The sequence below is a fragment of the Hipposideros armiger genome, unplaced genomic scaffold (genome assembly GCF_001890085.2).
Source record: "Hipposideros armiger isolate ML-2016 unplaced genomic scaffold, ASM189008v1 scaffold_65, whole genome shotgun sequence".
NCBI lineage: Eukaryota > Metazoa > Chordata > Mammalia > Chiroptera > Hipposideridae > Hipposideros > Hipposideros armiger.
In genome coordinates, this window is record NW_017731415.1 from 16,190 (window position 1) to 40,691 (window position 24,502).

At 35.9% G+C, this 24,502-nt stretch overlaps 1 protein-coding gene across 2 annotated transcripts in view; it reads left to right on the forward strand.

Annotated features, from left to right (window-relative positions):
- The first annotated feature begins 407 nt into the window (after positions 1 to 407).
- MRPL13 (mitochondrial ribosomal protein L13) overlaps positions 408 to 24,502 on the forward strand; it is a 34,244-nt gene continuing 10,149 nt past the window's right edge. The window contains exons 1-6 of one of the 2 annotated variants that reach the window (XM_019642135.1): positions 408 to 704; positions 1,367 to 1,462; positions 3,950 to 4,073; positions 11,585 to 11,678; positions 16,552 to 16,612; positions 22,395 to 22,481. In XM_019642135.1, the coding sequence (XP_019497680.1) occupies positions 678 to 704; positions 1,367 to 1,462; positions 3,950 to 4,073; positions 11,585 to 11,678; positions 16,552 to 16,612; positions 22,395 to 22,481 (489 nt within the window). In that variant the 5' untranslated portion in view covers positions 408 to 677. The remainder of the gene's footprint in view (positions 705 to 1,366; positions 1,463 to 3,949; positions 4,074 to 11,584; positions 11,679 to 16,551; positions 16,613 to 22,394; positions 22,482 to 24,502) is intronic. The other variant, XM_019642137.1, reaches the window with a different exon arrangement.

The window sequence follows — 24,502 nt, forward strand, 5'->3', positions numbered from 1 at the left end:
ACAAATGTGTCTCTGTTTTTCAACAAAGATCATGATACATTTCAACCCTTATCAAGTCGATCCCAGCCAGAGTCACAGCTTCCCGGGACAACTCGATATAGGTCCCTCCCCAGCAGAACTACTGTAGTTCACAAACTCAAATTTCTTCTCCTCCCCGCAAGCGTTCCCGCTTTCTCAGCCCAGCACTTACCTGGCTGCTTCTCCGCACCCTCAAAGGACGCCCCTGGCCGGTGCTCCGCCTCCCCACCCGCCGCGGACGAGACTTTTCCTTCCCCACAGATCACAAGGAGCAGGTACCGATCCATCTCCTCCGAGCCCCAGCCTCAGGTCTGGAATTCCACATCAAAACAGCCGCGCGCTGCCGATGCACTTCCGGTTCCCTTCTACTTAGGTCGGCTGGAAACTGTGTGTCCTCCGCTGGTTTTCCGCAGCTTTTCTAGCAACAGGGTGAACTTGGGGAGTTATTCTCTCAATAGCTGCATTATTTCCTTCTTCAAGACGAAATCGCGCCCGTGGGGGAGATTGTTTGGGGTCCCAGGAAAAGCGAAGAGGCAGACAAGTGCTGGCCGGCCTAGGAACTGTCATGCTTGGTTGTATGCGTTTCCCGCCGGGCCAGTGATGCTGCGGACTGGACTGAGATACCGGAGAAAGGAGGACGGTCCTGCTAGTGGAGAAACATGTCGAGTTTCTCGAGAGCGCCTCAGGTGAGCTCGGACTCTTGCTTGATGGGATTCATTACACTGGCAGAAGGAGGTTAATGGCTCCGGGGGGAGGGTTAGGAAAGCTGAGTCGGCAGGAAAGCTCAATCCTAGGGCCCGGCGGTGCCTCAGGAAAGCACAAACAAGGGGGTCGTGATTCTGGCCACCACTTGCTGCCATTCTCTCTGGACTTGTCCCCTTCTTTTTTTTAGTCAGCTCTGTTCATCTTCCCCACCTTCCACCCACCCCCACCCCCAATTCCCCCGGAAAGAGTATTAGAAGATCGGAGAAGTAATAAGGTGGATCACATATAGGTCCTTGTAGATCGTTGTAAGAATTTGATTTTTACTGAGTAGAATGAGGACCTGTTGGAGGTTTTCGAGCCAAGAAACCATGATCTCACTTAACTGGTAAAGGGGAGCACCGTGGCTGCTGAATTAAAAATAGACTGTTTGGAGATCGGGATTGGTGGCGGTAGAAGATAAGAGTTCGTTCGGAGGTTATTGCAGTAATCCAGGCTAGCCGTGATGGTGGCGCAGACCGGGGTAAGGAGCACCGTGGTTCTGTTTATAATATAAACAGGTTCTATTTAAAGGTGGAGCCAATAGGATTGCCTTAAGGGTTGCATGTGGGACGATAGCAAAAGAAGAAACAAGGATTACTCCTAGGTTTTTGTTTCAACCACTGGAATGGTGTGCTGTCATCCGAGATGGGGAAAACTGCGATTGAAGCAGGATTCGAGTGGAAGAGCCTTTCAGTTTTGTGTATGTCCGTTTAAGATGCCTCTTAGCCCACCCAGTTCCTTTCCAAGTGTGATTCCTTCCTTAGACTGTTTGTTACCTGTCTCATTAGGTAAAGACAGGAATTGAAATTAATTTTAAACATTTTGTAACAATGTGGCATTGTGGCAGAATTTTAAATTTTTTAGCTAAGTTTTTTTTTTCCCCCTATAAAAGTATTGGTCTGCAGTACATTGGGGAATTAACTAGAACTAGTCTTTTGTTACATATGGTTTAAGAAGCAGTGTAGTGTAGATGTTGAGAGGGCAATTGGATTTAAGTGTAGAGTTCAGGAGATCCAGGCTAGAGATGTAAGTTTGGGAGTCATGAGCATACAAATAGCATTTAAAGGTATGGGTCTGGATGAAGTCTTTGAGGAAGTGAATGTAGAGAAGTGAGGACCAAGAACTGAATTCTGAGACATTTCAACATTTTAGAGGCTAGAGATAAGGGGAGAGCTAGCAAGGTAGGGGGAAAAAAAAACAACAACACAGGGTGGTGTCCTGGAAATCAGGTGAAGAAAGAATACCCAGGAGAGAGGAATGATCAACTTAGAATTGACCGATAGATTTAGTACCATGAAGGTCACGGTAATTTTGACAGGCTGTAGAGCCATGCTGATGGATGTCAGATGACAAAGGCCAGTTTGGAGGAGGCAGTAGGTTGAAAAGAGAATGGGGAGAGAGACACATTGGAGCAATGACAACTCTTTGGAAGAGTTTTGCTAGAAAGGAAAGAAATGAAGCAGTGGCTGGTGGAGAAGTAAGACCTGGAATTGCTTTTTTTTTTTTTTAACTTTATTATGGAGAATTATAGTCATATATAAGTAGATATCACTCAGTTTCAGAAAACCCATAGCCAATATCATTTCATCTGTACCCCCCATTCACTTCATTCTCTTCCTTATACGGTAAATCTCTGACTCATTATCTCATCAGTAAATATTTCAATATGTTCTCTCTAAGATAAGGATTTTTAAAAAAATAAGATTACAGTACCATTTATCAAAGCTAAATGAAAAAAACTGCAATTCCTTAATCATCAAATATCCAGTATGTGTTCACATTTCCAATTTCTCATATATCTATATTATATAAATACATAATTTTTTACCATTTGTTCCTTTGAATTAGGATCCAAAATGCAGCAAGTTGCTATGTTTTTTTTAAGTCTCTCTTAATAGGTTCCAAGTCCTATCTTTTCTATCTTGAAATTTATTGAAGAAACAGGGTTATCCTGGAGAGTTCTCGCTGTTTGAATTTTTTTATTAGTTCATAAACTTAGAGCAGTAGGGAAAGGATATGGGCTATAAACTATCCTTATTTGCATAAGACATGATCATCTATGTAAAAAATCAGAATCTACAAAAAACTACTAGAACTGATAAATAAGTTTAGCAAGATTGCAGGATACAAGACCAATATATACAAAAATGAGATGTATTTCTATATACTAGCAACAAACAATCAGAAATTTAAATTAAAAATGCAGTATCATTTATAATGTCCTCAAATATATAAATAAAATAAGGATAAATCTGACAAAAGATGTGCAAAGGGAACTAAACAGAGACTTAAAAAAAATGAGAACAGGAATAAAACAGAATTGGTAAGCAGTTTTATAGGCTGATTTGAGTTTTGTTGTAATTAAATTTAAAAAGAGCTAGCCTAGTTGTATTTTTTTCCATCATTGTTTAGCTGCTCATATATATGCATAGAGAAAGCATCTATCTGGTCAAGATTTTTCTGGGCTGTAAGTTCCTTTGAGTTTGAAGGCACTGATGGATACCACAGGGCAGTGACCTATACCTGAGGCAGCCTAAAGGTGTCTGTTTAACGCAGTTTTTTAAAATTTAAGTTTGTTTAACATCATCCGTCTATACTTTCCCAGCTATATTCTGCAATTGAACTCTCCTTTAGAATTAAACTCCTGAATAGTCTTCATTTCCTAATTGGCCACTCATCTTGCAATGTAATGTGTCAACTAATCTCAAAACATTTTTGAAGAACTTCATAAACAACAACTCCTTTCATAAATGCTTCTCAATACCCCTTCAGATTCTATTCTATTGTGATACAAAAAAATATAAGTCATAATGTAATGGGTTGTCGGGAAAGTCATGATGCATTTTTGCAATGAAAAACATAGAAAAATACATCGTGACTTTTCCGACAACCCAATAAAAGGGAATATATCTTTGGAATGTTTTTAGTAAAGCATGATCCATACTGATAATAGAAAAGCAGGCAGGAAAAATCATCGTGTAATCTTTGCAGATTAATGAGAAAAGGCCTCCCCCCTTTCCAGAAATAGAAATAAAAACAAAACAAAAAAGTTGATTAATGATAGGATCATTTCTCAAAGTTATTATTGACATTAACTATAGAATACATGTGATGGTATATAATAATAAACTCAATTGTTTCTATTTTAATTAGAATTTTCTTTGTTTCCTCTTCTGTTTTTTTCAAGCAATGGGCCACTTTTGCTCGAGTTTGGTATCTTTTAGACGGGAAAATGCAGCCCCCCGGCAAACTTGCTGCTATGGCATCAGTCAGACTTCAAGGATTGCATAAACCTGTGTACCATCAACTGAGTGAGTATCATTTTAGACCTGTCATTAGTAACCACAATTTACATGCCAGATAGAATCTTGAAGAAGTCTGACTTTGACTAGGCCGCTTTTAAGGACCTCTTTTTTTCCGGAGGATCCCTTATGCCATTCTTACAAAAACTCTACTAGGTCACTAAAATGAAGTAAGATTATTCATAGGAAAACCATACAGACCAGTTTGCCTGGGACAACCCCATTTTACACCATTGTCCCAACAAAATTATCAGTAGCCCCTCCATTCGCTCTCAGAAATATCCTGATTTGGACTGTAAATGTTCACTCTTATATATGTTACTCCACATGGCAATGTGCATTTCAATAGACAGGTTTTGAAAATGAACAAATAAGCTTGTCCTCTCTTCTAAAGGCCCTTTCCCTCAGGAAGATATATAGAGCTAGCTAGGCATGGAGAGTACTTTTCACTGTTTTGAATTAATAGATTTGCTTTTGTGTATCTTTTTTCCAAAACAAAACAAAAAGTTATTTTTGTACTAGAAGACTTCTGCTTATTATAGGTAGTTTTAATTGACTTCACACTAATATCAGTGTCCATCTGCTGGGTCCAGTGTCAGTTCTTATTCTTCATCTTGCTTAACCTGTCAACATTTGTTGCAGTTAATCACAGTTTTAACTTTATATTTTATAACATGAAATACACAAAGAGATAGATAGATAGATAGATAGATAGATAGATGGATTATTTTAAAGAACGTTAACAATAGTAATAATAATGAACTGAATACCCATGCCCTCAGCATTTGGATTGTTTCAGTTATTTTTGCCATTACAAACAACAAACAACATTGCTATGCACATTCTTGTACCTTTTCCCCGGTAGAGACTTTCTCTGAGTTCTCAATGAGACAGAAATTACTGGATTCAAAGGTGCGTGGGAAGCTAGTTAGTCTCTTTGCCGATGTCCTCTCCTGCCAATAGCTTGTAAGAGTTTCCATCACGCCTTGTCTTCTTCAGTAACACTTAATATTTTCATTCTTTTTACTTTTGACTACTCTGATAGATGTGAAATGCTCTCTTTCTGGTTTTAATTTGCATTTTCCTGATTACAAATGGAGTTACCTCTGCTTCATTTATTTATTGGCCTTTTGTCATTTCCTCTTCTGTGTGTCTACGCATGACTTGGCCCATTTTTTTTAGCAGGTTATTTTTTACAATTTTTTTAACTTTCATTATGAAAGTGTTCACATTTTCAGAAATGCTCAGTGAATAGTACAGTGAATTATTTTATACCCTTCACTTGGATTACACAGTTATCAACATTTTATCATATTTTTTTTTTCTAGCTGAGCCATCCTGCCACCTGTTGGCAGCTCAGCGGCAGCTCAGCTCGGGCTGGGAATCCAACCAGCAACCCTTTTGTTCAGAGTTCGCACTCTTGAACGAGCTCTTAACCAACTGAGCCACTCGGCCGGCCCTGTCATGTATTTTTTTATTCAATCATTTGTAATTAAGTCGAAGATATTATTATTTCCCCCAAATACTTTAGCATATGTCTCCTAGGAATAAAGATATCTTCCTATTCACCCAAAATGCCATTATTTCATCTAAGGTAATAAACAACAATTTAATTATACAGTTCAATGTGCAATGCATTTTCAAATTTTCCTAGTACTCCCAAGAATTTTTTTTAGCTATTACCTTTTTGAAGTAGGATCCAGCCAAAGTTTATGATTGCCTTTAGTTACATTCTTTTAGAGTCTTTTAATCTAGTACAATCCTTGTCTTATTTTTTTCTTGCCATTAACCTTTTGAAGAATCTGGACTAATTTTCATGTAGAGAACTTTCTTCTTAAAACACATTCTTCAGAGGGGCAATAGATTGGGAGAGGGGGGTTATCACTTTATGAGGGGTGAAATGTATAATTTACATTGTTTTGTACACCTCAAACTAATAATAAAAAAGAAGAAAAAAGTCAATAAAAATAAATAAATAAAAATCATCACATTTTACACTTTAAAAAAAACACAAAAACCTTATATTCAAAGAACATTTGAAAATTATAGGGGTAAGTTTCCAATGTCTGGGGAACTCATATGAAAAGAAAAACCCACATCTTAGACAGCAAACAACAAAATGCTAAATACTGAATAAAATGCCAGAAAGTCACATTTTTATATTAAAAAAACAAAACAAAACACATTCTTCACTTATTTTCAGGATGCCATTCTTCCTGTTTCTTCCCCTCTCTCTAACTCGTCTTTCTCAGTCCCTTTGCTCTTTTCAGCTTTATAAACTCCCAATCACTTTTCTCTCATTAAAAATTGTGAGTACCCGGCCGGCCGAGTGGCGCGATGGTTAAGAACTCGCTTGGGATGCCAGAGGGCCCCGGTTCGGATCACACATATGAGGGCCAGTGACACTGCCCTGCACAGCTAAGATGCTGAACAACAGCTCAACCTGGAGCTGGGCTGCCATGAATCGCCGGCAACGGCGTAGGCTGCAGCCCCTGTGGCAGTGGGTTGCCATGGGCTACCGTGTGTAGCCAGCAGCCAGCGTGAGTGGCCAGCAGCCGCAGTGAGCAGCCGTCCAGAAGCCGGCGACTGATCTGCCTTGCCCGGGAAGAGCGTAATGATGATGCCAACTTAGGCCAGTGAAGCAACGTCCTCCACAACTAGACTGAAGAACAAAACGACAGCGACTTGTCTGTTCCCCTTCCCCAATCACCCAGCACTGTTCCCATCCCCCCAATTCCCCAATAAAAATCTTAAAAAAAAAAAATTGTGAATACCCCTGAGCCCAGTCCTTGGACCTCTTCACATTCCTTACGGGATCACATTCAGTCTTATTTCTCTAATCTATGCTAATAGCTCCCAAATTTATATCACCAGTTTTGACCCTTTCCCTGTATTCCAGACTCACAGGCACATTTCTACTCAGAAGAACATCTTGGGTGCCTAGTAGCCATCTCCACTAGAATAAGTCCATTTGGAGATGACTTACTTTGTGACTTCCCCCATCCAAACCAACCTGTTGCTTCCAGTTTGTCCCATCTCAGTTATTAACATCTCTTTTCACTTAGTTGCTCTAGTTTAGAAGCTTTGCTTCCTCTGTGACCCGGACTCCTCTTTGTTCACCTAGTCCACCTTTCAAAGCAATTTTGGAACTCTTTTTCTGGAATGGCCATCAGAGCTGTCATCGTGTTACCCTTGATGTCCTGAATGTCATCAAAATGTCTTCCTTTCACTATTTCCTTTATCTTCGGGTAAAGAAAGAAGTCATTGGGGTCCAGATCAGGTGAGTAGGGAGGGTGTTCCAATACAGTTATTTGTTTACTGGCTAAAAACTCCCTCACAGACAGTGTCGTGTGAGCTGGTGCATTGTCATGATGCAAGAGCCATGAATTGTTGGTGAAATGTTCAGGTCATCTAACTTTTTCATGCAGCCTTTTCAGCACTTCCAAATAGTCAACTTGGTCAATGCATACATTCCCAAATCCCAGTTTGAGAATGAAGAAATTGCTTTTAACCGGGGCCCTGGCATTTAAGCTAAGTTAGTTTTTTGAATCTGGGGAGCTAGGAGGAAGAGTATTACAGATGGTTTGGGGCAAGAGCAAGGATTTATGATTTCCCCCATTTCTTATACTTGCTGCTCTAACCTTTTTTCTTTACTTAATGAAAATTTCAGTAAGGTATCAAAATAAGGCCATCCCCTGTGAAATCTGTCAGTATAGAATATGAACCTAAGGATTTTGTCATGTTATTCTTTGTTTTTCAAACACTTAGTAAAATGTCTGGTCAACAAGAGATGCTTGTCAGGAATACCTTGTGGAATGACACTTTTAAACAGGTGTTTTATGAGCACAGTCAGTTCTCATTATTCACTATAGTTATTCTCTTTAAAGTTGCTGTGAATGCTGCATTAATGAACACGAACCATTGCTTCTAGGAGAAATACTGAGTTGGTTTCCTGTGAGCCTCTGGTCACATTTTCATCAACCAATCACTACATAGCCTCGTTTTCTATGTGTTTCTGTTTAGGACACCTTTGTGTGTGTGTGTGTGTGTGTGTGTGTGTGTGTGTGTAGTTGGGTCTTTAACATTGAACTCATGGCCAACAGCACTATAACTCATGCCTGCACGAAGCTTATACAACATTTTCCCTGTAGGACACATTTCAGCCTTCTTAAGTACACTATACAGCACTTCAGCATTAGGCTTGGGTTTTAAACAGGGAAGTCACTCATTGAAACCACAAACTGCCAAGAAACCTGGTGCTGCATAGGCCACCAAAGGACACTTGTTTATAGCACAAGAGCTGACACAAGAAGACAGAGCATCACTTTGTTCAGCCTCAGCTGGAACCATGTGCATTTACTCAAACTTTTTACCATTCTGTGCATGTCCGTGAACGGCTGGCAAAGCACTGCTAGTATCGATCTGGGGTCACAAATCAATTTTAGAGGAGGCTAATCGCAGTATGGAATCCATGAATAATGAGGGTTAACTGTACTTTGAAAGTAAATAGTGACCAGCAGACTTATGCTTGACTAATTATATCTCTTTACTTTGAAAATACCCCCCTCTTTTTTTTTTTTTTTGGCAGACCAGCAGAATGCTATAGTCATAGAATTACCAGTTCATACAGTTGTTTAATTCCTTAGAGCTTTAGATATTTTGTTTAACTGCCTCATTGATAGATGAGAAAACTAAAATCAGAAGAATAAAATGGCTTTCTCACTGTCACTCAGCTATATTATAGAACGGACTAGAGCCCAAGCAGTTGTTTCCTCATAACGGAAATCACGCACTCCACTCCCGTATGCTGAGTCTTAGCCACTTACACTGATTCCCTGCTAATCTGCTTTTTCCTTAGCAACGATATCAACAAGGTGATAAATAAGATCTCTTAGGTTGTCTTTGTAGAAATGCAAATGATATAAAATTGGGGGGAAAGTAGAATGAGCAATATGCACCTAATTTCCTTCTTAAAGTATAGCGCTTATCTGTCCACTGAAGTAAAGTTCTGCTTCCTTACAAGTGGGCCATTATTGCAAAAGTATTCCTAAAGTACTGGAGAGTAAACATTCTACGAGAACACCAGAGCTTTTGTGGCTGCCAGTCAGGAAAGGAAAATAGCTTTTCAATCAAATTAGAAATTTACATTTTAAAGACTGAATCGTATTTTTGTTTCACACTATATACAAGTATATCTTACATCAGCAAAACTTTTCATGTCCACAAGATGTCACCGACATCAAAACTTAAATTGCAGTTTTCAATTTACAAATATGCTATATTTAAAATTTATTTCCAACATTTATTGGCTTAATTAGCATTTCATGTTTATGTGAAAATTGACATTCAGTTTCCCAGAAGAATAGTATTAAAAATGGTGGTCATATATTCAGGAGTGACTAGAAGAGTTAACCAATAATGTATCTGAACATAATTATATGATATTTGAACTATTTTGGGGGCCAGAGGACTTTGTGAAGTGTTGTAGAAAACCAGCCTTTCATTTATAAGGTTATTTTTTATGGAAAATGTGTACTGGGTCAAGACAGATATTATGTTGAACTAGGAAAAGAACTTCCTCTCCCTCTAGTTAGAACTATCCTTCTGAATTTGGGACTTGAGGCCTTTTTGAACATGATTCTTTTTCACTGATAAATGAAAAGAAAGGGCTAATGGTGATTTTTGGATTATGGCTTATTCTTCATGAGGACTCCACCTTCTGTGCTGCTCTCAGATTAATTAGTCAAGGAGGACTATGTGAACATTTAAAAGAAGCAGAGGAAAACCTTTCTTTAGCATTATCTAAAGTTATTACTAGATTATCTTGAAAGACTACTGGTCTTCACAGAATAAAATAACAGTTGAACGTAGTTCTTAAAGATTAATGTTATGAATACTAACATACCAAATAATTCAAAGATTAGTTTAGATCTAATTTAATCACTAGTATTCTGTCTCATGTTATTACTTAAATTTTTTAAGGGCTTTTAGAAAACAAAAAGTTGATGTTCTTAAAGTTACTCAGCTAGTGTATTTTTCTCTTTCTCTTCAGTTAAGTATCAGTCTATTTTAAATGTTAATGCTTCGTATTAATTTTGCAATCTTAATTTTACAAATAAATTTAGCATTACGTAAAAGTTAAAGATTCTATCTCCCTCTAAAATAGGTGTCATGGAAAGAGTCTGAACAGGGTGTTAAGTAACTTGGTGTGTGAGCTTTTGACAAATCACTTAATCCTAATGGGCCTTAGCTTCTTCAACTGTGAATGTCTGGGCGAAAGCTAAGGCTGTTTCAGCATCTTTGAGACCATGGTTAGTTATCTTCTCACCCTATTTTCTCTTCTGGTTCATTTGCCCAACTGCTTTAATAGCCCGCCATGTGTCAATTTTAGGGACTTGAGTCAGTTCACCAAATACTGTCAAACTGTCCTGTTCAACACATTTAGCAGCAAGCTCCCCAGGTCCTTCCTTCACATCTCTGGATTCCTTTCCACTCTAGTGAAGAAAACCCACCTGCTTTATCTTCTTCCCCTTACCCTGGTTCCTGTTTGGACGATGAACTTCTCTCTGAAAATTCTGTCATTCAAATTCAAAGCTCTGTATAGAATTGCTAAGATAATCTCTAGTTTTCATATACTGTATTTATTTGTACTTATTATTTTTTCAGATTTTTTCTTAAATAAGCTTCTAGAATCTTTTGAAGTTGTTTTTTTGTTTTGTTTTGTTTTTTAGTAGAATAGGCATTTAATAAATAAATGTTTCTGATTGCTTGATTTCGCCACGTATCATGACTCATGAAAACTTGACTTTCGAAGTTTTTAGGTTTTTTAGATGAACGGCCAATCTTAGGGGTACTTTTCACTGGAAAATTAACCATACATGTATTTTAATTTTCAAGTCATCCTGTCCTGTCAAATATGTATATAATCATAGTTGAGAGTGGCAGTTTAAATTTAACTAGTTAAATGTGATTGGAAAAAACCTTGGGTTAGTATTTAAGAATAAGATCATAGTACTCTATTGTTCTCTAAATGTGAGAATAATAAATTGTGATGTTTTACATTTGTTTTCAATTTACCTATTGGCAAAACATACTTTTTTATATCTATATACATATTGTTTCATTTTCTGTTATTAAGGAAAAATTTGTATTAGATATTTAAAAATACTTAGTATAAACATTTGTGGTGAAGTATGATTATTAATGGGAGGATATGATAGAAATAACAGTAGCTTGCCTTTAAAGATGTATTGTTGGTATTGGCATCTTTATTAAATCTCATTTACCTTCCAATGTCAAGATTTTCCAAATGGCTAGCCAACTCTTTCTATGCTTAGATGTTATGTAAAGCACTAACAGAAATCTGTTCAAGGATTTTGATATTACACTGACTTGCTTTCTATTTTTAATGTGTTGCTTAGACTTTGATAAGTTTTATAAATAACCAAGGCCACTTTTTCCTTAAAGTCATGACTTTTCATTTAAAATTTCTTTTCTTTTGTTTTTCTTTTTAAATCTAGGTGACTGCGGTGACCATGTTGTCATAGTGAACACAAGGCACATTGCATTTTCTGGAAACAAATGGGAACAAAAAGTATACTCATCACATACTGGGTAAGACAATGAAAGCCATTGTCAAGGAAGATAGGCAGTTGAAATATATTACTTTAATAATATTATTGATCCTATTTAAAAGAAAAATGCATTTTTAAGCTTTGGCATTTAAGAAAATACTAATTTTACTCATGCTACCTATATAATTTACTCAATCAAAAAAACCCCAAAAAAACAAAAAACAAAAAAACCTGTACCAAATATTAGCTATTAACTGACAGTATTTGTTTTTGCTGGCTACTTTTTACATAAATCTCTCTGATCAAGATTATTCTCAGTTTTCAGTCAATCTTTTCACCTCATTCTTTCTGTTTCCTATAATTCATCTTACTGCTGTTTCCAGAACCATCCTGAACATCAGAAAGTACTTGAGATGTGTAAGGAGTTGTGAGCAAAATCCCAGTTTTGGAAGATAACCTAAAATCTCCATGACACACCTTTCAAGTTCTGGGTCTCCCTGCCTATGTTTGAACTATACCAATCTCATAGCTCACAAGGCAGCCCATTTTTTCCACCTTTGAAACAGTCTAACTTTTTCAAAGATCTTTGTGCTATTGAGTCATAGTCTGTTTTTCTCTAGCTTTTGTGTTGATCTCAATTTCTTCTCTTTGGGACAGTGTAAAATAACTATATCTCTTCCACATGACATTCTTGAAATAATTTTAATACAATGATTAGCAAGCGTCCACTGATTGTCTTTTCCTAGGCTAAACATCTGTAGTTCCTTCAGAGTTCTTTCTATAGCTTCACTTCAGACACCTCCATTACATCTCGGTCACTCTTCTCTAGATAGAGTCATTGCTTGTCAATATCCTTAACTGAGTACCCCTGCCTGGTTGTGTTCTGATGGTTTCCTAATACAGTGTGACTTCTCCGTCTTTCAGTTACACAGAGTTCTATTGCAATAGAACTTTTCTAGGCCATGTCACTATGTAACACATGAGTTCACTGTCAGCTAAAACACTTAAGTCTTTTTCGAACATGCTGCTGTGCTGGTTCAACCATTTCTCCTCCTTCCTGTGTGTACCAGTTGCGTTTTAATCCAATGGTAATAGCTTCAGTTTCCACCATGTTAATTAAGTTTTATTTCCAGCTTTTTAAGATCTTTTGAGATCTTGATTCTGTCATACAATGTGTCAGTTAACCCCTCATCCTCAGGTCATGTACAAATTTTAATTACGTGTATCTTCTACACTATTATGCAAGATATGATTAGAAATGTTGATCTTTCATTCTTGATCAAAATTACTGTTTTCTCTCCAATTGCATCTTTGTCTTAGACAAGCAGACTTCGATGCCCATATCTGTTTCTTTTCCTCTCTTGCCCAAGCAGGTCTTAAATGCTCGGATTAACTTTTTGGCCTCCTTTAGCCAGCCTTAGCCCATTCCTTTCCTCCAACACATTTATGAAATCTTCAACTTAACAAAAATAAATTCACACCCATCTTTAGTACTCTCTGCTATTGGCGAATCTCTACATATAAACCACGTATAAAATTTAGAAGTATAATTGGGAAAAATCTGAAGTCAGGATAACAATGTAATAAAGCATAAAGGGAATTATTGACACCAAATGCTAGGGTAATTCCTATAACTAAAATACCTATAGTATTACTGCAAATGAAAGAAAATAATAGCACAGCCAGTAGTGAACAGCTAGTATCCCTCTCAATAGTGCTGTCTCTCCTGTGGAGGAAAATCCAAACATCTCCAGATGATCGGCATCCAGTTACCGCTACTGCTTCATCCTACTTCATTTTGGCCAACATATTACAGCTTCTTACCTCTCTGCCTTTGCATGTGTTGTTCTCCTTGACAAGAATGTTAATCAAGAACTCTCCGATTTATCCATTAAAACCTGGCTCAGATGTCACCTCTTCTGGGATGCCTTCCCTGTTTCCTCATCTCCCATAGGGCTAATTGCTTTTTGTTTCTCTGTTGCTATTGACGCTTGACTTTGGACATACTACTTTTATTATGCTCCTAAAACTTGATTGCAATTATGTATTCAAAAATTAACTCTAGTTATAAAAATTTAGTACATGCTAATGTTACAAAATACAGAGAAGTTGAAAGAAGGAACTGAAAATCACCCTTCACCCTTTGACTCAACATTTTTTTTTTTTTTTAAGATTTTTATTGGGGAATTGCAGGGATGGGAACAGTGCTGGGGAATTGGGGGAACAGACAAGTTGCTGTCGTTCTTCAGTCTACTTGTGGAGTATGTTGCTTCACTGGCCCAAGTTGGCACCATCATTGTGCTCTTCCCGGGCGAGGCAGATCAGTCGCCAACTTCTGGACGGCCGCTCACTGCGGCTGCTGGCTGCTAACGGTGGCTGCTGGCTACACACGGTAGCCCACGGCAACCCACTGCCACAGGGGCTGCAGCCTACGCCGTTGCCGTCGACTCATGGGCAGCCCAGCTCCAGGTTGAGCTGTTGTTCACCATCTTAGCTGTGGAGGGCAGTGTCACTGGCCCTCATATGTGGGATCCGAACCGGGGCCCTCTGGTGTCCCAAGCCAGTTCTTAACCATCGCGCCACTCGGCCGGCCCTGACTCAGCATTTTTATATCCTTTCCCACTTAATATAAAATTCTCAGAGAGCCCTTTTATAAGTATCGTTTTTAGTTACTATGTAGTGGTACACAATATGATTAATCATTGCTTCATTTTTTGAAATTAAAATGTTGACTTACAAAGAGCTGGAAAACATCTTTATCCATTAAGTATTTCAATATATAGTTATTTAAAATGAAATTCTAGAAATTTAATGGATTTCAGGATCAAAGAGATAATCATTTTTAGGCCTTTGATATGTATTTCCAAACATCGGTTTACTATTACACTAGTTTTGCATATGAACGTCTGTTATTACAAAACTGCACAGTATTATCATTGGAAATAATTTAATAATAAGGCTCTCCTATTTGATGGGCATGTAATTATTTACATTTGTTTAATAATGTGGTATCAATGCTTTCCTGATCACTTTCTCTGAACATTTTATCTATTAAGAATATTAATCCACTATTATATTTTTTTACCTTTTACAAATTTCCTTTATGATGCCCTTTGCTGTACAGTTATTTAACTTTTATATAGTTAAATCTCTCTTTTCCTTTGTAATTCTTTCTGTGTATTCTAGTCTCAGAAAGTCCTTATCCAGATATTTTACATTCACTTCTAATTGTTTTAGAGGTTGAGTGAGATGGGTATGTGTGCACTTTGAACTCTGCCATCTAAAATGTACTGGCATGAGTTAGAGAGATCGTTGACTATACGATGTCTCGGCAGAATTTACTTAGTCACTGTTCTTGAGATGAGATCTTGTCATATTTATCTGTATATCTCCAGCACCCAGCATAATAGGCGTTTAGTTAGTATTCGCTGAATTAATATGAATTGGAAAAATCTTGACTAACATTTCAAACAAATGTTTTTCTACTCCAATCAGGCTATCCCATACTGAAGTAGAAATGTAGTTACTTTTTCACTAGTAAAAATCAACTGAGTATTGCTTGCTCAAATTTGTTCCCCTACTCAGAATTTTACAGTAGCTCCAAATATTTCAGTGTCAAGTCCAAACTCCTGAAATACAATGTAAATGGCATCATGCTTTAGTATTTGCCATCCCAATGTTAAAAATAGATAGTCTTCAGCATTGAAAGTGTAAAGTATTTTTCCATGGAGAGCAAAAATACAGGAAAAGAAGTCTAGACAGGTATTTCTCTCTCTGAAACTCAAATCCCATGAAACAAATGAAAGAATATCAATTTGAAAATTATCTGTCTTTCTCAGCAAACTTTTAAATATGCTTTCTTAAATTTTATTCCTAAAAGGGTGGTTCTTTAAATCATCTTAAAATGTTTTCAAGCCTTGCTGAAAGAAACTTATGAAAGGAATCACATTTTAGGTAATCATAAACTTTTCTTGCAAAGTCCACTAATTTTACATTTTGTTTTTTCCTTCCTTGAAAATCATTTAGGCTTTATTTATCCATTCAGTGTAATAAAACCTTACATCTATATATTTTTGTTTTAAATTTCTAAAGTACTTTCACAAACATTTTCTCATTTGACTCATAAAAATCTTGAGACGTAGATGGGGCAGATATTATCATCTTTCTTACATAAGTTAAACTCATCTATAAAGAGGTAAAAGGATTGCCTAATACACTGGTAGCCACTGGCAAACATAGATGTCAGACCTGAACCTGGGGTATCAGGTTACTAAGCTGCCTTCAATACTACCCCAAATAAACATATTTTTAAATCTCCGATTTATCCATTTTATATATAATTTTGATCTGAACACAATGAAGTATTTTATTACTTAGGACTAACATAACTCTTAGTAGTCTTTTATCAACTGTTACTGGAGAACAGGATCGTGACCTGTTTAGAGTTTGACTTGACTTTTGAACCAAATAGTCTACCACTATTTTCCCCAAACCTGACCACTAACTTATTACAGACATTTTGTCTAATTTGTCAGAGAACGTGATATATTTTGGCACACTGCTTTTCCTTCCTTAATTTAAGCAGTGATATAAACTACCCCATAATGAATGAATGAGTGGGTGAATGAACAATGAATAACTTTAAATTCCAATAGCAGTGTAAATAGTTCTGCCGAGAAATTTTCCAAGATGTGGAACTTTTTATGAAATAATGATGGTTGACCACTTAAGAGAATAGCATTTCAAATAGCATAGGTTACTACTTAATTTTTAAGGCACTAATGAATAGCATAGTTTCCAGAAACAAGTATAATTTCATAATAAAGAGTTTTTATATTATAAAAGAATATTCTGTTCAAGAATACTATACCATAGCCTGCTCCCAGGTTTAAGGTGTTTGCTTCTTTTAACAGTTACCCAGGTGGATTTAGACAAGTAACAGCTGCTCAACTTCACCAGAAGGATCCAGTGGCAGTAAGTCTATCATATATTTTAATGTTTATCATCTATGGAAAGACTGGTTCAGACACTGCTTTTTCAATCTTCCTTCTAATTTGGCTAGCATTCAAGACTATAAATTCTTCACTTTAACTGTATCACACAAGCTTTGGTAAGTATTTCATTATCATTGAATTCCATATATTTTAAATTACTATTTAGTGTTGATTTAGTATTATTATTTATTATTTTGCATTAAGTTAAAGAATTTTGATGCTTTTAAAAAATTTCTCGACACCTGCATGATCACCTAAAATATGTTTGCTGAAAACATCTTGGGGAGAGAGCAAGAGAGAGATGTGCATATAAGTATGTATGAGTATGTATGTTTATATATCTGCTATATCAGATATGCCAAGTATGTTGCTCCAGTCATATTCTTAACTGACTTTTTTGTTGACTTGATTTATTGATTGCCTGACAGAATTATGTTGAAACCTCAATTGTGGATTTGTTCATCTTTCCTTGTAGTTCTGTCAGTTTTTACTTTGTATGTTTTGAAGATTTAGTGTTAAATTTAAGTTTGGAATTATAATCTTTCTAAAGAATTGATCAGGGTACATACTGACACTCTTAATTTCCAATATGCTTTTTAACTTAAGGTCTACTCTTTTTATATATAATATAGCTGTATCAACCTTCTTTTGCCTGATATAACACTTTACAGTTTAACTGTACATTTTACTGGGCTAGGATTTATTTTCTTTTTCATCACCTTCATTCTTATCTTTCTTTGGATTGATGGAGTTAGTTTATGAGAGGTCTAAGATTAGTCAATATATTCACTTTCCTTCAAATCCATTCCAGGCCCTTAGCAGATTTTTAACACCCACTCTTCTTCACAATCTATATGCTTTCTCTAGTCCATATTTTTAAAAACCCTTCCAATTCATTCTTGTTATTATTTTATATAGTTACTGATTTATGATTTGTTTTTTGTTGGCAATCCCTTCATGTAACTCATCCTTCCTTCTGGATTCAGTTTACCTCTTCAAGTACTTCTTATTGACACTCCTATCATAACAGTCTCTCAAAAGTGAACTCCCTTTTTTTGTCTGAAACTATCTTTATTTTTGCCTTCATTCTTTTTTTTTTCTTTTTTTTTTTTTTTTTTCAGAAAAGGAGTTTATTAGAAGAAAAAATACATTTCAGAAGCGGGCCCGAACAGTAGAGAATGGCTCAAGGGCCATTATTAGAAAAGAAAGTACACTCCAAGGAGTTTGGAGCGGGCCAAGCAAAGGAAGCTTAAAAGGCCTGTGCCTTCATTCTTGGAAGATAGTTTTGCTTAGATTCACAATTCTAGGATAACCACTTTTTTTTCTCAGCTTTTTGAAGCTATTTTGTAAACAGATTCTAGCTTCTGTTATTACTATTGATAAGTCAGTTGTCAGTTTAATTGTTTCGTTGTATGTATTCTGTCTTTACTTTCTGGATACTTTTAAGATCTTTTCTTTGGTTTTTGTTTTCATGTTTCTTTTCAAATTTTGTTATTTGTTTTGTTTGAGGATTGGTATCATCCATTCTGAAAATTTATCAGCTTATATCTTCTAATATTGTCTCCTTTTATTCTCTATCTGTTCTTTCCCTTTGGAAATCTGCGTATCATTACAGTAGAGTTTCTCAATTTATTGCGCACGATTCGTTAGCTCTCTTCCGTATTTTGTGTTTCCCTGTCTGTGCTGTATTGTTGATAATTTCTGTAGATCTGTGTTCTAGTTCTCTGTCTTTTTACCTATGTTTCATCTGATTGACCTTTTTGTTGCATTCCTAATTTCATTTATTATATATTTTTTCCTTTTCCTGAAGTTCTCCTGTTTGTTTCTTTTTAAGTTTGCTGGCCAGTTTTGATAGTCTTTCTGTTCTTTTGTCATACTTTGGTTCTCTCATATTGCTTTAGGCATATCAAACATAACTGTTAACATTTATATTTGATTCCAGTATTTGTGGTCTTTTTGAATCTGTAATTTATTGTTTCTGCTCAGGATACTTGGTAAACTCATGTACCTTGGAGCTTCATCTCTGGGAATTCTTTGAGGCTGTGTTAAAAGTCCATTTCTTCAGGAAAGATTTACTTAGCTTCTGGCAGGTTCATGGGGCTCTTTTAGCTATACTTTAGACATCTGGATTTTCTAAGACCCCTTTAAGCTATACTTTAGATTTTGATCCCCATAAAAAGGGTGAATTTGGGCCTCAAAGCCTTTTGAGATCAGGCCTCATAGTTTAGCAGTTACCTATCAGGAAAGACTCACTGTTTAATCTTCCCATGCTTTACCCTGGGTGTTGCCTTGCTGTTGAAAATCTAGGTTTATGACAGTCTGTGATCCTATTACTTGACCTCAAAGTGGGACTCCTTTAACACCCAAGCCCTGCGCTAAGTTGATGCCTCAAGACAAATGCCAGCCCTAGAACTTTCTTTTCCTTGTAGTACTTTCTCCTGTTTCTGGCCTCCGATTCATTCCATGCTTTAAAAAAGAATTTTTTTTGAACAGTATCATTAACTTCACTGATGTTTATTTATTATTTTATCATTTGAGTTACATACAGGGAGAAGTTTCTAATCCAAATATGAGCCCTTAATATTGCTAAAAGCAAAGTCTCCTATTGCCATTTAACAATTTTATTTTTTCTTCCTATAGCTCTTTAAAACCCAATCTTTGAACTGTATTCATAAGACAGACAGCATTTTCCCCATCAGTAACTATTTTAGCTTTTTACCTAAATGTATTAATGAATTAGCAAATGTTATACTATGAGGACATTCTTTTTTTTTGTTTTAAAATGGTAACTAAAAATAAATATCTGTTGTCAGGATGCAGCCATTTGTTTGGTGTCGTACTGCCTAAGATTTTCAGGATGTGGGGGACATATTTTATTATAATAAGGACTGACATAACATTTGGAAGTTCCATGCTTAACTGTTCATTTTTACTTTTTATCATTTATGTCTATTTTACAAAAATAGACTCAGATTACTTCTTAGGCAATATTTAATGTTCTGTTTCATAATTCATGTGTTTTTTAGACTATTACCGGTCAAATAAAGTATCCTATTTTGACTGTTAATATGTATTGCATATAATGATATTGAAAAGTTGTAAGGACTGCTGTTAATATATACCATAACTGTTACAACAGATTATACTTTTAGTATTTTAGAATGTTTTCAAAATTCAAGTTTGTATTTTACTCAGGCATGCTCACTGTGCACTAGGAGGCAGTGTAGTCCTACTTTCTGATGTGAAGAATTTGGCACTGGCTAAATTTGTAGTAATTGTTTTAAATTATATTTTGTATATATAAACAAAGATCGAAATGCATTCAAAAATGTTTGATGAAGCTTTGGAAAATATTTCAGAGTTAAATCCATTTGAATTATTACCTCATTTAAAGATCTTAATTTTTTTTTAAGTCTTAATTTAGACTTTGTGTTTTGAAAAAGAATGGCTTGCCAAGGAAGAGGCCATTTATTTTCCTTCCACTAAAGTGTTTGTGTGGAGCAGTGAGTCCTCTGCCAGCAGACATGATTTGCTAATCACGTGGCTTATAAGAGAATTTGTTTCATAATGCAGTCTTCCGATTATTAATAGTATTGGAATAGTATTTGTAAAGTACATTAATACATTTAAACGGTTATTCGTAGGTTATTAAATATTTCAAAATATTTTTTATAATTACATAGATCATCAATTCTAAACTCAAATCAATATATTGATTCAGCCCTTTTCTTATATCCTGTATCCTTCTTATATATTTAGTTTCTTTAAGAGTTTCTGTGTCCGTATCTTTTTTCTTCTAACATAGTTCCTTTCTTATGTTTTTTTCCCCTCCAATAGTTCAAATAAATTTATTTTGTGTGGATCAAATGACACTTGCTCTGGGTTACAGATTATATGAGGAAGGTCTTTAATATTTATTAACCTCACCTTGTTCTACCTTTCTCACTCCCTGAATTCCTTAGAGCTTATGCTTAAATCTGTAAAGCTAGAAATACATAATTGTATGTACATGTCCTATCATATTTCTTTGGAGGTATATATGTTTGTCTCTTTTTCTCTCCCCTGTCAGCTTATAAGTTTTTCACATTTTTTAGCTTTTCTTAGAGTATTACGTTTTCATTTTTTAATAGGGCAATTTAAAAAAATACCAACCTGTTAATTCAAGTAAATATTCAACTAAATTTTTTAAGCACATGAAAACCAAATGCCATGTAACCCTACTAATAGAAGAAAATTGCTAAAAGGGTGATTTTTGGAGGATATAATAATGACTTGCTTATCCAGAAATGATGCTAAGTAGTCTCAATGTTGTCAGTTCCTGCTTAAGACTTCTACAACATTAAAAATTGTAAAGATTAATATCTAGATCAGTGCTGTCAAATAGAAATCTCTACCATGATGGAACTGTTCTATGTCTGCACCGTCACATAAGGTACCATTAGACACATGTGGCAATTGACCACTTGAAAAGTGGCTGTGTGACTGAGGACCTGAATTTTCAATTTCCGTTAATTTTAACAATATAAACCTATATTTAGATAAAGTCTCCAGAACATAAAGTTTTAACAGCACTAACCTAGAAAATAAATGGAAAATATATATGGGATGTCATTAGCTTTCATATGTGGTGAGATTTTGTAGTCTGATTTGGTGAGAAAACAAAAGGAATAGGAAATCATCTTATAGTGAAACCCTGTTCTAACATGGATTGTTTTAGGGCATTTGGCTTTAAAACATGTCAGATTATATCCTTGAAATATTGAGTACAGATGGCAAAAATCTATGGAACAATCCAAAGGTCTCTATCAGTAGTTTTACGAAGAACTCACAGTATATGTGCAGACACTATATACTAGGAGGCCCCCCAGGAGAAGATGGAGCACAGGGTGACACTGTGTCGCCTCCTAATGAAACATACATGATAAAACACATGAAATCACATTGAAACCAACAATGAGGATAAGCTTCAAGGGGGAAAAGTAAATCATAGAAAGGTTAGTTTGCCATGTTGGGAATGGGTATGGTAGAGAGAAGGGACTTTTTGTCATCTTGATAACTTATGGAGAGAAACACATTACAGGTGTGATTGCCATGTACCAGGTGTCTGTTCTGGGAGTTAGACTGCCTGGTTTGAATTCCAGCACCACCGTTTATTAGATACATGAAGCTGGGGGAGTCCTAGAACCTCGCTATATCTGTTTCCTCATCTGTGAAATGAGACTCAGCATTGTACACAAGAAGACAAGCGTAATGCACTGACCGCTGTCAATGAACATTAACCATTACCACGTTATAGATCTGCTGCCTGAGGAGTCAGTCTCATAACTGTGTGGTCAAGCTTAGTCTTTGAATTGGAAACCTGATCTCCCAGCTGGAAGAAACTGGATTATGGCCTCCCTGGGCTCTGTTCTGGTCGCTATGTGATCGAGTTGGAGCCACAGAGTCTTGTAAAAGCTTAGAGAATTCCTTCTCAGTCTGACTAAAATTGGCACATACATAGTTTTTAATCTCTTCCTTTTGTCCTTTTTCTAAATAAAAATAAACACATAGAGTCTAAAGAACATAGTAATGTACAAAATGATAAACGCTCCCTCTCTGCTGCCACAACATACCTACTTAAGGCTTAGTGTCTTCACTTTCATGTTCCTATGGAGTCGTAGCCCCCTGGTTTTCCTAACTGTCTCTAATTATGTTTGCCTTCTTTATATCACAAGTTATCATTTTTGTTTGTTTGTTGAGTCCTACCTATACCTGTTTTTCAGATTGTAAAACTAGCCACTTATGGCATGCTGCCAAAAAACCTTCACAGAAGAACTATGATGCAGAGGTTACATCTTTTCCCAGATGAGGTAAGTGAGTGGTCACTGGTCAGATGCCTTTTCTGAATCTTCAATTAAATACTTTATCTTCTTTTAAAATAATTGCTGTAGACTTACTTTCAGTAACTTCATGTCAGCTTCTCAAATACTTTCTGTATTTTATAGTAAGCATGCCATAATAACAGTTGCTCTTAGTTCATAAAGTGAGCTATCATTGGACTAAAATTAAAAGTCCATAAGCTCTGTTTTTTCTAATAATTGCTTTTTTTGCATAAGGAACTATGATCAAAGCTCCTGTTATTACTATTACATTGTTTTAAGTACTTAGCTTTTCTCTGTAATATACTATAAGCAAACACTAGGGGTTCTCTTCTATAGTAATGTAGTTGAGTCCAGGCTCTGGAATCAGACGAGATTAGAATCCGTGCTCCCACCATTTATTCACTTTATGGCCATGGACCAGTTATTTATTATCTCTATTTTCTCATCTGTGAAATGGGTATAACAAGAGTACCTACTACATATGGGTTAAATGAGATAACATTTGTAAAGCACAGAGGGCCTGGCACAGTAAGTGGGTAGTTGCTATCATTACCATGGTTATACTTACTGTTCTTATAGTTTCTACTAGAGGAATTTGTAGAAATTCATTCCAGAACACAAGTATATCCACTGTTCGAGCCACTTCTGTGCTCTGTTATCTTAAATAACACATGAGTAAATTATTCATGCTTTTATCAAAATGGTTAATGTATAACCTTTGCTTTGCATGAGTGAGTAAAATAATTTTCTGCTATTCACTTTACCTTGAGGTACCAAGTATGGAAGCAGTCAAATCATCTAAGGAGAAATGACCTTCATGAAATCACAAGAATTTAAAAACTCCTGTTTCTGATTATACTGTCACATTTCTTAGAAACCATAATTTCTAAAGGACACAAAAATAATATTTATCCCCGTTATGAGGTTTGAGTATGGATGTTTTAAGTATTTGTGGTAGTTTAGTTCAACAGTAAATTACTTAAATAAATTCAGACTAAAATAAATGAGCCCATTTCCCCAAGAATGGATTATTAAATATTCAAAAGCTTGGCAACACATTTTATTGTCAAGGCCGTTCATTGGTAAACGGGCAGTGCTGGTAGAAGTACAAAATGATGCAACCCATAAAGAATCTAGCAATTAGGTAACATTTAACAAAGCACATAAGGATATTCATACGTGACCCAGCAATCTCATTTATAGCAATTTAATCTGAAAATATACAAGATTATTGTTTCTACAATATTTACAATAGTAATAGAAATAAATGCTTATTCATAGAAAATTGGATAAACTATGTGCTATCCATTTAACTGACTACTTATACAATTATAAAAGTAAAATGAAAGATATTGTTGTGACTTGATAAGTAAAGTTTTTCCAAGATATATCGCTAAGTGAAAAAAGAACAAGGCGAAAAAGAATGTAGATAGCATACTCCCTTTTGAATGCATATATTCATACGTATATTTACATACATATCTGCTGCTTTTTCCATAAAGCAATACAGAAAGAATAAATGAGAAAATGAAGTTGGCTACTTATTGGTGCATGGGCGCAAAGAGATGGAAGGAATAGGGATGAGATTTTTTTCGGAGAATACCTTTTAAATTATTTTTTTACTTTAACCTTTTTATCATAAGATTTTATATATTCATTAAATAAAGTTACAGCACAAATAGACATAAGCACAACTAGTGCCTACATCTTGTTTTCTCAGTGCTGTTTCCTGTTCAAAGGAACCTGGTTCTCTTTGGAGAAAGGGTTGATTCTGGATCCCGTGCAGAGAAAAAGCGAAGTTATTATGGAGTCACTTTTTAAAAATTGCAAGCCTTCGGAGGGCATGATCTTACTGTTTTCCTTCATATACTCAACACCTAGCACAATTCCTGGTTCATAGAAGGAGTTCAATAAAAGTTTGTTGGCTAAACGACCCAAGGGTCTAGCAGATTTTCATTTTGGAAAGTTTTTTCTGGCAACAACATGGAGCATGAAAGGTTGTAGCACTG